The following is a 17,938-nucleotide window of genomic DNA, read 5'->3' as shown; positions in this document are numbered from 1 at the left end:
GAAGACATTTATGGGAGTCCTGCATGGCCTTTGAAAGACATGCGTGAGTGGGTGTGCCTTCGCTGAAAGTTGGGCGTTGGGCTGGCAACTCAGCACCATAAAAATCGACTGCCAACTGGGAAAAGCCGAAAAGACAAACGTGTATATATATATATATATATATATATATATATATATATATATATATATATATATATATATATATATATGGGTCTACTTCTTTTGACCTAACTCCCATTTGCCTGACACCAAATCACTGAAATTTCATTTGCCTGACACTTCATTTGCCCGACACTTCATTCGACTGACAAGTATTATTAGCAAGAAAATGGAATATGCTCCCTTCCCCACTGTAGTGCGACCCTGGAGTTAGAATATATAGTTAGGGGGGTGTGGGGGCGAAGCCCCCCACTTACTTTTCTTTTACTAAGCAATATTACATCAAAAGTTAACAATATCATATGAAATGAAGTGGGGGGCTTCGCCCCCCACACCCCCCGTTGTGGGGGGCTGTGCCCCCCACCCCCCCAACTATATATTCTAACTCCAGGGTCGCACTACAGTGGGGAAGGGGGCATATTCCATTTTCTTGCTAATAATACTTGTCAGTCAAATGAAGTGTTGGGCAAATGAAGTGTCAGGCAAATGAAATTTCAGTCAAATGGGGTCAGGCAAATGAAAGTTAGGTCAAAAGAAGTAGACCCATATATATATATATATATATATATATATATATATATATATATATATATATATATACACACACACACACACACACACACACACACATATATATATATATATATATATATATATGTACACACGTGTGTGTGTGTGTGTGTATATAGATATATATATATATATATATATATACACACACACACATTTACATATCTATCTATATATATATATATATATATATATATATATATATATATATATATATATATATATATATATATAATATACACACACACACACACACACACACACACACACACACACACACGCATATGTATATGTAGGTAGTATGCTATTGGCCCTAGGGCCTATACAAGCCTAGCCAAAAAGGTAACCTGGCTTTCGCCACCCAAGAAAATTGTTTTCCTGTGCCCATGTCAAGCAGAGCCACAGAAGTGATCCCCGGGGAGAATTTCCTATTACCCATCCAATCATCAAGAGTTTCCTTGAAGAGTGCTAATGAGGAGCTCTGTTTGACATAGGTTGTCTGTCCCAGAGTATGGGAAGTCTCTGGGACAGGAATCTATCCCATCAGCATATTCTGTTAATTGTGGTGACAAGGTTTAGGTCCCTAGAGAGTGTAGCTCGGAGGGATTGGGATAAGTGGATAGATAGATAGTGTATGTGCAGTGTAGTGTAGCTGCAATGCAGTCATTGTTGGTGTCCTGTATGTTTTTTGGTATTATGAGCTTTCGGGATTTTGAGATTCAGGATTTTGAAGTGAACCCACACACACACTATATATATATATATATATATATATATATATATATATATATATATATATATATATATAAACACACACATATGAATATAAGGAGATGAGACGCATGGCAAAGAGAGAGGTGGCGAAGGCTAAGGATAAGGCATATGGAGAGTTTTATGAGAGATTGGACATTGAAGAGGAAGAAAAGGACCTGTACCAATTGGCTAGACAGAGGGACAGAGCTGGGAAAGATGTGCAGCAAGTAAGGGTGATAAAGGATAGTGAGGGAAACATACTCACAAGTGAGGAGTGTGTGTTGAGTAGATGGAAAGAGTACTTTGGCTGATGAATGAAGAGAATGAGAGAGAAAGAAGGTTGGATGATGTGAGGATAGTGAATCAGGAAGTGAAACAGATTAGCAAGGGGGAAGTAAGGACAACTATTAAGAGCATCAAGAATGGAAAGGCTGTTGGCCCAGATGACATACCAGTGGAAGCATGGAGGTGCTTGGGTGAAATGGCAGTGGAATTTTTAACCAGATTGTTTAATGAAATTTTGGAAAGTCGGAAGATGCCTGAGGAGTGGAGAAAGTGTTTTGGTACCTATCTTTAAGAATAAGGGTGATGTGCAGAGCTGCAGTAACTACAGAGGGATAAAATTGATCAGTCACAGCTTGAAGTTATGGGAAAGAGAAGTGGAAGCTTGGTTAAGAATGGAGGTGATTAGTGATCAGCAGTATGGTTTCATGCCAGGAAAGAGCACTACAGGTGCAATATTTGCTCTGAGAGTTTTGGAGAAATACAGAGAAGGTCAGAAGGAGTTGCATTGTGTCTTTGTGGATTTATAGAAAGCATATGACAGGGTGCATAGAGAGGAGTTGTGGTATTGTATGAGGAAGTCGGGAGTGGCAGAGAAGTATGTAAAAGTGGTACAGGATATGTACGAGTGTAGTGTGACATTGGTGAGGACTGTGGTGGGGAGTGAAAGGTAGGTTTATGGTGGAGGTGGGATTACATCAAGCATCAGCTCTGAGCCCTTTCTTATTTGCAGTGGTGATGGACAGGTTGACAGATGAGATAAGACAGGAGACCCCGTGGACTATGATGTTTGCAGATGACATTGTGATATGTAGTGAGAGTAGGGACCAGTTGAGGAGATGCTGGAGAGGTGGAGATATGCTTTAGAGAGGAGAGGAATGAAGGTCAGCAGGGCTAAAACAGAATATATGTGTGTAAATGTGAGGGAGGGTAGAGGAATGGTGAGGATGCAGGGAGTAGAGTTGGTAAAGGTGGATGAGTTTAAGTACTTGGGATCAACAGTTCAGAGTAATGGTGAGTGTGGAAGAGAAGTGAAGAAGAGAGTACAGGCAGGGTGGAATGGGTGGAGAAGAGTGTCAGGAGTGATTTATGACAGACTGGTACCAGTAAGAGTGAAAGTGAAGGTCTGCAAGAGGGTAGTGAGACCAGCTATGTTGTATGGGTTGGAGACGGTGGCATTGACGAAAAGGCAGGAGTCAGAGCTGGATGTGGCAGAGTTAAAGATGTTAAGATTTGCACTGGGTGTGACTAGGATGGACAGGATTAGGAAATCAGTATATTAGGTCAGCTCAGGTTAGACAGTTTGGAGACAAAGCAAAAGAGGCGAGATTGCGTTGGTTTGGACGTGCTGAGGAGGGATGCTGGGTATATTGGGAAAAGAATGCTAAGGATGGAGCTGCCAGGTAAGAGGAAAAGAGGAAGGCCTAAGATAAGTTTTATGGATGTGGTGAGAGAGGACATGCAGGTGGTTGGTGTGAAAGAGCATGATGCAGAGGACAGGAAGAAATGGAAACAGAAGATCCGCTGTGGCGACCTTTAATGGGAACAGCCAAAAGAAGATGATGATGGTGCATACATATATATATATATATATATATATATATATATATATATATATATATATATATATATATATATACTTATACATATATATATATATATATATACATATATATATATATATATATATATATATATATATATATATATATATATATATATATATATATATATATATATATATATATATATATATATATATATATATATATGTATATATATATATATATATATATATATATATATATATATATATATATATATACACACACACACACACACACACACACACACACACACACACACACGTCTGACTTAGGCTGTCTGCTACAGATAAGTATCTTTTTGGGCTTTTTGGTTATAGTCCTCCTTGCTTTCCAGATGTACATGTCAGCTAGGAAGGAAAAGTGTGCTTGTGGAAGACAAATTCCCATAAGGGGACACACTATCAGTCTTTGTTTTGTTTAGGGGAAGGCCATGACTGTAAGTCTTGTGACATCTGCCAGTCCTTTGTACCTCAAACGTTGCATAGCCGCCTTAAAGTTATACTTAGAAAACCAAAGGCTCCAACGTTTTGCATTAACTATGGAGGGTGGGATAGGTACCTCTGAGGAGCTGCCTTGGAAGAATGCCAAAAACATTAGGCCCAACGCTATTGCTGCACATCAGGAGTCTGGTGAAACTCTCGAGGCAGATGTCTCATCGGACGTCAGTTTCACAGCTGGAACCGGGAACCATGGTGGAAGCCGGTTCAGTGGAAACCGTAGGTCCACTGAGGTTGAACATCCATCAGGCCCTGATGGTGAGGGGGGAACCACGTCTCATGATGTTGGAGAGTTCTGCTACCACCTTACCATCTGCTCCAGCATCTTACTACTGCTACTACTGTTCTTAAGAGGAAACACAGAAAAGCACAGAGTTACTGAACCAGTACCTGGATGGAAAGTCTTTTCCCAGAATTTATTCAGAGCCTTCCAGTCCTTGCAGTCCCAGGGGCTGCAGCCTCCCCTACTGCCTGTCCAGGCCTTGGAGGAGTCAGAGGAAGAACTCTGTTCTTCTGATGAATCCCTCACTTACTGTTCCCAAATTGAGTCTCCCAAGGACTTTGCTACTCCTTAGGACAAGGATACCATTAGTTGTGAATCTCTGGGGAAAAATTTTCCTTTGGGGACAGCATTACACTTATGAAAGAACATTTTAAATGGCAGGTCTCTGATGTTTCTGAGAGAGAAAGATGTATTGTGAACTCCTGAATATGGGCTAGCCTTCTCTATCTGCAGTCCCTCCTCTGTTCCAGCCTTTAATGATGCCTTTCAGGCTGCACCTCAGACCCCAGATTCTCAGCCCCCAGCATCCAAACGTCCTGATAGGTTTTTCAAGGTTCCCCAGGATGCTCAGTTCTTATTCAGGAATCCCCCTGCAGACCCAGCAGTCATTGCTTTATCAGCAGGCAAGTCTCCCACACGGCTGCCTTCATCTTCTCTATTTTCCACAGATAAGGGTAGCAGATTTATGGATAGACAGGGGAAGAAATATATTTCATCCACATTAGCCATTAGATCTTTTAGCTGTCAGACCCACATGGCATATTTATGGATAGATGGGAAGAAAATATATATTTCATCAACATTAGCCATTAGAGCTTTTAGCTGTCAGACCCACATGGCTATGTTTGTTCTAGATACCCTGTCCAAGGCCTCTGCATTAATGCCAGAAGTGCCGGATTTTCCTGATATACCTGAAGATGTCCTTCCATTTCACTGTTGCAATATTTTTAACATGAGGGATTCCCTGCCATGAGCAGCCCAACTTCCGGCCAGTATACCAGCCTTTAGGTTGTTAATACACCACATGTCGCATGTATGCTCACATCGCAAGGCGTAGTGTATAAAGATGACGTCTGGACGTATCCTCAGAACTTCTTTGCCACCAATCTGAATGCCTGTTTTGATGGTCTGATCGCCCAAGTCTTTGCTGGTTACCTAGCCATTCAGATTTGCTTTCAGCATTTGTTTTGTTGTGGGGTTTCATGCCCTCCAAAAAGGGTAAATCCCAGTGTGGGAGACCGATTCCCCATAAAGACCATTACGAGCAGTGCTTGTTTTGTTTAGGAGCTTGTCATGACCAGATGTCCTGTACTATTTTTCAGGCTTTTGTTCCAAAGACCTTACATAGTCATGTTTCATCCCTCACCATGTGTCTTGAAAACCAGCGTCTACAGCTTTTAGTGAAGAACGCTATGGAAGGTACTTCCTGGCCTGAGGGTCATCTATCTCCAAAGAAGGCGTCCAAAAAGTCAGGTCAGATTCTTTGACTTTGCCGCCTCCTCCAGAAGTCTGTCTTGAGGCTGGTGAAAGCCCAGAGGATCATCCAGTTTCTGGGCTGAATTCTTTTCCTGTGACCGTTCAGAGGCTGGTATGGATCTGGTTTCTTGCACGTCCTCAGAATTCTTGCAGATGTCAGCTTCAGATGCTTAGGGGAACCATGGCTGATTACTGAAGGGCCTAGGGGAGGGTTCCTCCAATACTGGTTAGGGAGGAAGTCCCAACTATGATTATTATCCCTTTAAAAAAGAAGCAAAAGACAAAACATATTTCTTCTGCTCCCAATGATCCTCAGTGAATGGCAGAATTGTAGGCAGGGTTTGTTCAGTGCCCTTATGGCCTTGAAGCCTCCTCAGGGTTCTCAGTCCCGGCTCCTCCTTGGTCATCTTTCCTCCCTCAAAAGGTCAAAGGATCAGGATTCTTATGAAGAAGATTCTGATGATGAATCCCTGGACTGTTCTACCCAGATTCCTTCTCCTTTGGATTATGGTTCTGAGGAGGAGTCTACTAGTCCTGAATCTCCTTTTGAGGAGCTTTCCTTTGGGGGTACAATTGCCAGGCTGATGGAGTTCTTTAAATTAGATTATCTCCTCTGTACTTTAGTAACTTGGGAACATTATGAGCTCCTTCAAATGGAATCTCCTAGATCTTTTGCTGTTCCTCCTGTTTTGGGTGCTTCATTGGATGCCTTTTCTGTATCTCAGACCCCCGACTTCCCAGTTCCCTGCTCCTAAAAAATGGATTGGTTTTATAAAGTGCCTGATGACTGCAAATTCCTTTATAAGTGTCCATCTGCTGACCTTTTGGTGGTTTCTGTGGCATCCAACAAGCCTTCTACCAAACTACTTCCTTCTAATAAAGACTGCGATACTATGGAAAGGCTGGGTAAAAAGGTTTAGCCACCCTAGCCTTTTGGCTGTTAATCGTCAGACTGATAAGACCAGATATGTTTTGGCTCACCTTTCTCAGGCGTGCCATGTTATTTGTGACCTTCCTTATTCGGGGGAAAAACTACTGCCTGGTCTCTGTTAGGGAGCTTCTTCCCAGGTAGCTTGGCATTCCATTAAATGTAGTTATGCAACAGATGCTTCTAGGGCTACTGCTTCTGGCTGTGTGTTGAGATATTCCTGGCTACTGCTTCAACCTCTGCCTGATGATTTTAAGGCCAAGTTGCTGGATACCCCTCTGGACAACAAATATTTGGTGCTGCTGCAACTGAATTTGTTCATGTCTCTGCAGGCAAAAGGCAAGGAGTTACAGGACCTGAAACATATTTTTGTTTTCCTAGTACCAAAATTCCAGAGAAACTATGCTAATAAACCGGCCTTTGTTAGAAGACAGTCTCGTCATCCTAAAGGGAAGAAGGGTGGTAGGAGGGTTCCCCCTGCCAAATCTCCACAGACCCTTCCTGCTCAGAAGCCTTCCTTTCATTATAAACCAGTTGCTCTCTGACTACCTGAGTCTTCACAGCCATATCTCTCTCTCTCTCATCGTCTTTCTTAGCGTGTTCCTGTCTGAGTAAGCATAACCCAGGATTCCTGGGTTCTTTTCATCATTCACCAGGGATATTTCATGGTTTGGAAATCTCCCCCCTCTTCATGGGCATTACTTAGCCACCTCAAGACCAGTTGCACTCTTTTCCCGGGTGCTTCAGGTCTTCTGATTCAGGGAACAATTCAAGAGCTTCCAGCAGATCAAAGGGGGAAGGGATTTTATTCCAGAATGTTTCTGGTCCCCAGGAAGGAGGGCATTTGGAGACCCATTCTGGACCTTTCTCACCTGAATACATTTCTGAGGGTCTATGTCAGATGCACGAAAAGACTTTAGCTCGAACGCTCACATGAGCGAAAATGCCAGGAATCGAAACTGATTGTGGGGTTGTGTTACAGTGAGGAGCGTGATATTTGTCTTTTCCTCACTGTAGTACGACCTCGGAGTTGGAATATATAGTTAGCGGGGGGTGTCAGTGGGTGCAACCTCCCACAATAGCAAGTTCGATTACAGGCATTTTCGCTCATGTGAGTGTTCGCAGTAAAGTTTTTTCTGTTTTATAATATAGACCCATTTCTGAAGGTTCCTTCCTTTCTAATATTGTCCCTTCAGACTTTGTTCCCTAACTGCTTTTCATCCTCTTGTTTTCTCTAGAGCCCCTAAAGATCTTTGCAGACAATACCACAGTGAATGTGGTACGGCAATAAACAAACTGGGACAAGGTCCTATTTGCTTTGCAGAGTGACACTGCAGGTTTGGGAGTTAGCAATTCAGTATCAAGTCACATTTCAGGTAGTGTACATTCCTTAAAGTCAGAATTTTTGTGGCAGTCTCCTTAGCAGGTCCATCCCACAATGTCATGATTGGATGCTTCATGGGGATGTGTTTCTGGACATTATCCACCAGTGGGGTATTTCTTGCTTCCCCTCTGAGCAGGCAGCTTCACAAATTTTGTGCCAGGACTCCATTACCTCGGGCCTGGAAATTGGACGCCCTATCTTTTTTTTCATGGAAGGAGATGCTTATTTATGCCTTCCCTCATTCCAAAAGTCCTGTGCAAGATAAAACAGGATACACCCAAAATCTTGCTGGTGACTCCCATTTGGCTCGGACAGCATTGGTTCCCTCTTCTGCACTTAGCCAAGGGCAATCATCACAAGTTACCTCACAGGGTAGATCTTCCCATGCAAGACAAGGGATCTCTCATCCGTCCCCACCTGTCCACTGTTGAACTGACACTGTGGCTGATAGGGTTTTGATTCCCTATAGGCACTTTTTTGTTCTGAGGATGTGCTTTGGGTTCTGTAGGAGGCCATAAAACCCACTATTAGGTTATCCTACTTGTCCAAGTGGAAGAAGTTTTCTGTTCGGTGTCTTTCTGTTAACCTCAACCCACTTACTGTGAATGTTTCTTTGGTTCTCATTTATTTGTGTGAATTGCTTAATGCTGGGTTGGCATAATCTTCTATTAAAGGCCACCTCTCAGCTGTTTCTGCTCATCTGCCTTTAATTCCTCCTCTGCCCTTTAGATTCTAGACCAAACAGTTCCTTAAAGGTGTCCTTCAGATTAGACCTCCCAGGAAGCCTGTTCCTCCTTCCTGGGATCTTAACTTTGTTTTGGAGAAATTGGCTCAGGCTCCTTTTTGTGAGCATTCAGCTTTATCTTCCTTACAGCATTATTCTTGGATGACTATTTTTTTTGTTAGCCATTACTTCTGCCAGATGGATGTCTGAGTTTCATGCCCTTATGGCTGTTCCTCCTTTTTTAGTTTTTCAAGACAGTGTATTTGTACCAATCTTCCTTTCGTGCCTAAGGTGGTGAATAAGTTGTCTTAGTCTATTAATTTGCCCACTTTTTTCCCTTCTCCACAATCAACTAGTGAGAAGGCGTTTCGTGTTTTAGATGTGCATAGACGACTCGGATTTTATTTGGAAAAAAAACTAAAGATTTTAGAAAATCTGATCAGCTTTTTGTTTGTTTTTAATCCTAGACCATTGGGTTTGGTGATTTCCAAGCAGACTGTTGCCTCTTGTATTTCTAAAGCCATTTCTTTTTGTTATTGTTATCATGATAAGAGCCTTCCTTATGTGGATAAGACTCTCTCTGCTAGGACTGTGGCTGGTTCTGGTACTTTTTTCAAGGGTTTAGATAGTAATTCTATCCTTGAGGCAGCTATCTGATCTTCGATGCATACCTTTACCAAGCATTACAAGTTTGTCATATCCAGAGCTAGAGCTGGTTTCCTTGGGCCATTTTTCATGGGTTCCTAGAAAGCTGTGTTAGTCCTTCCTCCTCCCTGTCGTCTTGCTGAGCTTTTGCAGTCTCCCTTGTGTTGAGTACTGCAACAGTCAAATGGAAGGACACTGTTGTGTAAAATCTTACCATAACAGTAGATGTCCTTCACTGTTGCAGTATTCACTCCCTCCCTCCTCCCCCCACTGGTCTTTTGTTCCTATGGATGTGTATGTTACCGTCTGGTATCCTAAGGGCTGGGTTCATCATGAGGCTCTCAGTTCTGAGAATGATACATCCAGATGTCACTTGTAGGGTGCATATGTGTGATGTACGGTGCATTGTTAACTTAAAGGCTTTGGTATACTGGTCGGACATCGGGCCACCCTTACCCTTGGCAGGGGATCCCTCGTGTTAGGAATACTGCAGCAATGAAGAGGAGGACATCTACTGTCATGGTAAGATTTTACATAGATGTACTTTTTACTTGCAGATTATAAAAATTAGAAACACAGTTGATGTGCTTTTGATACATTTTACTTGATCCTGGAGAAGGGGATCGGATTAGAAAGAACATGTTTTAGTTATGATTCCTTAAGGATCATAGTCTGACTGCTGTCATATCAGTACAGCGTAATTTTTTTTTGTGTGTGTGTGTGTGTGTGTGTGTGGGGGGGGGGTTAATACTTTGAGCTTACCAGTTTTGGATGCCAGATCTCACTTCTCTTTTTTCCATCTGAAGCTGTAAGCTTAACATGTTGAGAAATTTGAAGGATTAGTGGTATGCATTAAACTGACATTGCCATTTTGTTTCTAGCCCTATAAAGTTTGTATGTTCTGTGCATTTTCTACTAGTGTCAGGGCAAATGTGGCTGACACAATGCTGGATTTTTTTTCTTTTAGGTGCAGTATGGACTGGAGACAATGCAGCTGAATGGGATCACTTGAAAATTTCTATTCCCATGTGTCTTAGTCTAGGGCTTGCTGGAGTTTCCTTCTGTGGAGGTATTTTCAGTTCATTGTATTTTGTGTGCTGTGCTTCCACTTGATTTAATTGATTAGATTGAACTGTCAAGTGAACATTTTTGTAGCATTTAATTTGGGAAGTTATTTGGTCTTAATAGCCTGAACACACTTGCTTTGCTTTAAAACCCATCTGCACTTTTATTTTAATGAAACTTTTGCTGCTTGAAGTAATGCAGCACGTAATGTCAGGTCTGCTAGTAGCAAAATGCTGTAAAAGTGGAGCCTTATATGTAGTTGATAAACTAAGCAGTCTTGTTTAAAGTCAGTTATGAATTATAGTGAATAGGTTTAATAGGTAGGTTGTTTCTCTTGTTCATTTTCTGGCTGAGAACCTTTTCTCCAGAGTTCCTTGCATCCACATGAATTTTCACTAGTTATGTTTCCTTCTGTATCACAAAAAACATGCTTATGGGTGAATTTGACAGTCTTCTGAATTTCTTGTAGGTAAATATGTGGTGAGTATATATGCATTTTGTCACCAGCTAGCATCTTATCCAGAACTGGTTCTCTGCCTTACACATGGAGCCAAATCCCACAACGAAGAGTAGTAGAAAACATAAATGTTTGATTGCAGTATTTGTTTTTGCTTAATTTACACTTTAAGAATTATCTGTTTTTTGAATAATTGAAACGTAATTATATTTTTACTTTTCTTAATTTTGAGCATCCTTAAAGGGAGAGTGTCAAAGATGCAGCTTCCAGAACACACTGTTTTTTTTTTTCACTAATGCATACTTTAAGAAGTGTAAAGTGCATCTGTGTAACTCTTTCTGCACCTTTCCCCTTATTTTTAAGCAATTAGGCTCTTTTTATTTGAAGAGCGTCCCGCTCTCAGTCTGGCTCAGATAGCTCCACCCACATTGTGACATCAGCATACACACCCCCTCCCTACCGTCATCTTTTAAAATTAAACCCTAGCCTGACATTTTCCAGGATTATTTTCCTTCCCTTGGGAAACTGAACACAATCGTACTGTGGTTCCGAAGCATTTTGGCAGATTGAATAACTTACTTGGTCAGTGCAAACTTTTATGTCGGGTGGGGGGGTAGGCATCTTTCATAAACTGTTTAGGAGACGAATGGTAAACATACATTATTTGTTATTAAACAAGTAAGGTTAGCACAAAGGCCCCTTTCTGTCACATCCTGAGTCGTGTATAGTATGTTTAGGTTACAGTAATAAACATTAGGTACAAAAAGCAGAGTGTTTGTAATGACAGAATAATGTAATCGTGTGTTGAATGACTGACACAAGTTGAAAGTCATTCTATGGGTAAGAAGATGTACAAATACTTTGGATCAAATTCATGCGAATGGGCTAACAACAGTAGCCTTCCTTTCTTCCGTTTAAAATAAAGATGTTCTTCGTCTTCCATTGCTGCAGTCCTGACTATTGGGTATAGTCCGCGTCCCAGTCGGCCCGAATACCAGAGTATAAGGCTGACGTCGGTCATGGCGCCTTAGACTGACGTCAGTACGTCAGGGTACTAATGCGCATGACCGACGTCATTTCCTCAGTCTTTTTTGCCGCATGGTCCGATGCAGAAGCAATTTTGCGAGTGCAGGTTGGCGTTCTGAGATTTTCCGAAACCGGAGTTTCAGACCGAAACAGAGTTGGCTAAGTACCCGTTGGGAACATTTTGGTTTTTCTTGCCTCAGTATTTAACCGGATGTCAGAAAAGTGAATAACTGTATTTCTTGTGGGAAGCAGATACCGCATAGGGATTATCATACATTGTGTATACCTTGTTTAGGGCCTGAGCACGACGTTGTTGGTTGCCGCTCTTGTGCTAGATTTAACAAGCGCACTATTAAGAGGAGGCTAGATTGTGCTAGGTTAGTGTTTGGGACGCGTTGAAATTATAGTATGCCGCCGGATGCTCCGGCCCGCTTCATCCAAGAAGCGCAAGGACAAAACAGTGAAGCCTAGGGTGAGGAACCCGGCAGTCCCGGACGCCGGTTCTTTAGAAGGCTCAGGGAGCCAGAGGTTTTGCCAGGAGTCTCTATGGAGTCTCAGGCAGATACTTTACTGTTACAGGATGTGCCCTCTCAGGAGGTAGGCCAGGCTGAGGGGGCTTCTCAGGTAACTGTTCTTCCCTCTCTTCCCAAGGTAGTTAGGGCCTCTCCTTCTGTTGCCAAAGCTTCTTTTAGAGGTAGGCCAAGTTCAGCTTCTGTGGGGGCTTCTCCTAGCATTTCGGCCTCTGTGCCTAAGAAACATATGCTTAAAATGGCAGAAGATTTGATTACTCTGATTAGAGGTTCTATGCTCCCGCCTGATAAGAGGCCTAGGGTGGAACAGGAGTTTGATAGTTTTGAACAGTGTTCACAGGCTTCAGAGTCTTCTGTGGAAGACTTACAAGAGTTTCCTACTTATTCTGATTCTGATGTGGATGATTCCACTCCTACAGCTTCTCCTCCTGAGGATTTCTCATTTTCAGAGACTCTTCACTCCATGAGGGAGCACTTTAAATGGGAAGGCCAGGATTACTCTGATTCAGGAAAGGCTTAGGGAATTCTTGTTTTACCCCAGCATAGGCCCTTAGCTATTCCTCCTGTGTTGAATGTGGTGGAGGATGTTTTGCAGAGCTTCCCTGAACCCTGACTCCTTGCCTCCTGCTCCTGTTAAGCCTGATAGGTATTATAGGGTGCCCGAAGCTCATAAGTATTTGTTTAAGAGTCCTAGGGCGGACCCAGAAACTGTTTCTCAGGGCCTAAAGGTGTTAAAGCTTCTGTGGTTAAAAATCCTGTACCCTCTGATAAAGAGGCAAGGGCTTTGGATAGGTGGGGTAAGAAAGTATATACTTCTCCCACTCTAGCCATGAGGCGGTTGAATTGTCAGTTTCATATGCTAAAATATCAGAATTATCTCCTTTCACAATTGAAATCTAAGGTGGATGCTTTGCGCGAAGGTATTCAGTGTAAAGAATTGCTGGATTTGGTTCATGTGTCTGAACAAGTGGGTAAGCATTCTTTGCAGTGTGGTTTTGATGCTGTTCAGGCCTCCTCGAGGGTGGCTGCTACTAGTTCTGTTCTTCGCAGACATGCCTGGTTGAAGGATCAGAATTTAGCTGAGCATGTTAAGACCCGGATTTTGGATGCTCCTTTACAGTCTGATGTGTTGTTTGGACCGCCTGTGGAAGCAGTTTTAAAGAAAATGGAGGACAAAGCTAAGTCTATGCAGACTGTTAAAGATTTTTTGCAGGTGCAGCCTCCGAAGTTTAGTAGAAATTGGCCTGCTAAGGGGTGGACATATCCTGCTTATGGTTCCCAGTCTAGGGGTAGGTCTAGACGTGGTAGGGGCAGGGCTCAAGGTTGTTTAGGCCTAGATCAGAGTTCACCTGCTCAGACTTCTGGTGAGGGCAGGGGTCAGTCCTTTCGTAAGCAGACCCAATGACCTGCCTTTTCAGCTGCCAGTGGATTCTCGCCTGGCAGCTCCTTTGGGTGGAAGACTGTCTCTTTTCAAAGAAAATTGGGATTTAATCACTCAAGACAGATGGGTGCTGGATATCATTCATCACGGTTACAGATTTTATTTCCACACAATGCCCCTTTCAAAGGCATGCCAGATGTTCCTCCTCCACAAAGAAAAAGAGGCTCACAAGCAAGTTTCTCAGTTACTCCAGATAGGGGCCATTCAGCCAGTCCCTGTATCAGAAAGGGGCTTGGATTTTATTCTGCCTGTTCCTAGTACCAAAGAAGGGGAACACGTGGAGACCAATTTTGGATTTATCTATCCTCAACACTTATCTGGACATTCCCAAGTTCAAGATGTTGACGTTACAACAACTGCTACCTCTGCTGGGCAAAGATCACTGGATGGTAACTTTAGATCTCAAGGAAGCTTACCTTCATGTGCCTATAAGGCTAGGTTGCAGAAAGTATCTGCGGTTTCGAACTGGAGATTTTCATTATCAGTTCTCTGCATTGCCCTTTGGCTTATCTACTGCGCCCAGAGTATTCACAAAGGTTCTGGCCACAGTGATAGCTTACTTCAGGCTTCAAGGCATTCAAATCTATCCTTACTTGGACGACTGCCTGATTCTGGCTCAAGAAAAGGAAGACCTTCTACAGCATCTGGAATATGTCATAGCAGTGCTAAGATGCCTGGGGTATTCTGTGAACGAAATAAAGTCCAGTCTAGTACCCTCTCAAGACATGTGCTTTCTGGGTGTGAGACTGGATACAGCAGCCCAGATGGCCTTTTTAACCCCGGACAAACAAAACAGTCTGTCACTTTACTTCCATCAACTATCTCATCAGTCCGTGCTGACTGCAAGGACAGTCCTTCAAGCATTAGGGTTCATGGCATCTTGTATTCTGGTGCTTCCCAATGCCAAACTGCATATGAGGAAGCTGCAATGGTATCTCAAAATGTATGGACACAGCACTGCCAGGATTTGGACACTGTCATTCAAATAATACCTTGCCTTCAAAAGGAATTCTTGTGGTGGGCTCAGGAATGTCACCTAAACAAGGGACTCTCTGTGACCCGGCCAGAGGCGAGTCAGATTTTAACGACAGATGCCTCGGACACTGCTTGGGAGCTCATCTAAATGGAAAGTGGATACAAGACAAGTGGCCTGCCAGACTACAGCATCTACATATCAACATGAAGGAGATGTTAGCAGTCCAGTTTGCATTGATGGCTTTCAAGGAGTTACTTCTTCCAGGGCAGGTGTTGATTCTAACAGACAACACAACTGTCATGTGGTACATCAACAAGCAAGGGGAACACATTCTTATCCTCTATGCAGGCAAGCAATGATTTTATGGGAGACTGCGTTAAGCCTGCAACTAACTCTTCAGGCAAGGTTTCTGCCAGGAGCACAGAACTCTAGCAGATGTGTTAAGCAGACAAATCATGGATCCCCACGAGTGGAAACTGGATCTTCATGTATTTCAGAAATTGACAGTGTCATGGGGAACTCCAGACATAGATCTGTTCGCTTCTCCACTAAACCACCAGCTGCCAAAGTATTGCACAAAGGGGTTTCATCACACAGCTTGAAAGTGGATGCTCTGTCTCTCAGTTGGAAAACCTTCATGTCTATGCCTTTCCACCTCTGCCTCTTCTTCCAAAGGTATTATTAAAGGTCAGACAAGACAGGCCAAGGATGATTTTGATAGCTCCAGATTGGCCTCGGCAACACTGGTATCCACTACTACAGAGTCTGGTAAGGAAGCCTCCATGGCCTTTACCTCTGATTCCTCATCTGTTATCTCAGAAGGATGGTCATCTGCTCAATGTCAAGCTTCACTCTCTTCATCTAACAGCCTGGCATATTCTCTCTTGAAGCACAGCAGGTCTCAACTTCCTCAGCAAGTTTTAAATGTGATTATGGAAGCTAGAAGACCTAGTACAAGGAAGGTGAACGCAGACAAATGGAAGAGATTTTTATTTTGGAGTACAGCAAAGAATTTGGAGATTTCTGAGCCTAATTTGAGTGTGGCTCTTCAATATCTTACTGAGTTATTGGACAAAGGTTTGTCCTTCTCTTCCATTAAGATTCATGCTGCAGCAATTTCAGCTCATTATGATTGTGACCCACCTTTGTTTCGGCATCCTTGGTGCAAGCAGTTTCTTAGAGGGCAAAGAATATAAGACCCCCTACGTGGAGCTCCTACTCCTGCTTGGGATCTCAATTTTGTGTTGGAAAAACTTACTCTACAACCTTTTGAGCCTGCGGCTACTGCTGAGTTGAAATACTTGTCATGGAAGACTGCTTTTCTGTTGGCCATTACTTCTGCAAGAAGGGTGTCTGAGTTGCAGGCCCTTATGGCAGTAGAGCCCTTTTGATTTTCCATAAGGATAGGTATCATTACGTACTAATCCTTCCCTTTATGCCTAAGGTGGTTTCTAGTGTGGCTTTAAACCAAACTATTCATTTGCCTACTTTTTATGCAGATCCCCAAAATAAAGGGGAAAAGATTTTGCACACTTTAGATGTACACAGGCAATTGAGATATTATTTAAGCAGGACTAAGGATTTTAGGCAGTCTCAGCAGTTGTTTGTTTCTTTTTGCCTTGAGTTCACAGGGCAAGCCTGTGTCAAAACAAACTATTTCCGGTGGATTGGCTTTTGCATTGCATTTGTTATTCCCATCATGGCAAGGAGATTCCAGCTGGGATTAGGCCTCATTCCACTAGGGCTACTGCCACTTCAACAGCATTTCTAAGGGGTGGCAACTAAGGATATTTTGGAAGCAGCTACTTGGAGTTCAGTGCATACTTTCTCTAAGCATTATCATCTTCCTATCTACTCTAAGTCTAGGGCTGGTTTTGCCACTGCTGTTTTGCAAGGCATGTTATCAGCTCCTACTTCCTTATAATTTGCCAGCCTCCCTTCCTCTGCTTTGGGATTCTACCCAATAGTCAGGACTGCAGCAATGGAAGACGAAGAACATAGTACAGTTTTGTACCTACCATAAATGTAGATGTTCGAGGATTCCATTGCTGCAGTCCAATTACCCTCCCTCCTTCCCTCTGTGTTTAGGGGTGGTTGTGTAGGTGAGTTTACATGCTTATATTTTTGTATATATTGTTGTATATATTGTACATGTTTTTTGGTGCAGGTTTTTTGGGACTTGTCTTTTTGGGTCTTCTGACATCTGGGGCAAGAAAAGACTGAGGAAATGACGTCGGTCATGCGCATTAGTACCCTGACGTACTGACGTCAGTCTAAGGCGCCATGACCGACGTCAGCCTTATACTCTGGTATTCGGGCCGACTGGGAAGCGGACTATACCCAATAGTCAGGACTGCAGCAATGGAATCCTCGAACATCTACATTTATGGTAGGTACAAAACTGTACTTTAATGTTCCCCTCGTATCAGTTAAGGATTGGTTCTGGCTAGTAAACCCAATAATTTCACCTAACAAAATTGCTATTTGTAACTCTTTCCCCCTTTCTCATTACTACATGTACCACTCAATGTAAATTAACCTTTTAATAACTGGTGGCAGTCCAACGTACACATTATCATAACCAGGAAGCTGTGCTTGTTCATGCAGCAAATCTGGCTGTCACCAGTCCTTGACCTATTTTTTTCGAGCAAGACAAAATATATCTGGTAAATATGTTATGTTTAGGAGACACATGTGATCACTTTCTTATAAGTATTAGAGAAAACTATCATACTGAGATCGAAGCCCGTTAATTTATGATGAAAACATAATAAAGTACGAACATTCTACAACAGAAATGTGCATTTTTAATAATAGCTTGAAACAGTCTGTTGACATTTAATTTAGAGAGTATGTCATGGTTCATAGTAACACATACCTCTCCTACTATGGAGTTTTGACATTTGAAAAGGTATTCACATTCTAACACTTACACGAGTGTTTTATTTGCTGGGTTCACTTGATGTACGAGTTTTCCTATGAAAACACCGAAGTGGGACAATATTTAAACCACTTATTTGTCAGTGACAGTGACAGATTTTCACTTTCACTGCATACAGATGTCTTACAACAGGGTGGTCAACAACAAAGGAGGAAATAAAAGCAAAATTGTCCAAAGTATTCTAAATTATGTGA

General features: G+C 42.4%; 1 protein-coding gene across 1 annotated transcript in view; it reads left to right on the top strand.

The window, feature by feature from the left end:
* Window positions 1-17,938, top strand: part of LOC122805289 (neutral alpha-glucosidase AB-like) — a 270,885-nt gene that overhangs the window by 121,506 nt on the left and 131,441 nt on the right. Inside the window, exon 3 of the mRNA XM_044075376.1 lies at window positions 10,276-10,377. Coding sequence (XP_043931311.1) covers window positions 10,276-10,377 — 102 coding nt within the window. The remainder of the gene's footprint in view (window positions 1-10,275; window positions 10,378-17,938) is intronic.

Source organism: Protopterus annectens, chromosome 6.part1 (genome assembly GCF_019279795.1).
Source record: "Protopterus annectens isolate FY-2018-M chromosome 6.part1, PAN1.0, whole genome shotgun sequence".
Lineage (NCBI taxonomy): Eukaryota > Metazoa > Chordata > Ceratodontiformes > Protopteridae > Protopterus > Protopterus annectens.
The sequence above is the reverse complement of the archived record's forward strand: the minus strand, read 5'-3'. Positions and strand labels throughout refer to the sequence as shown.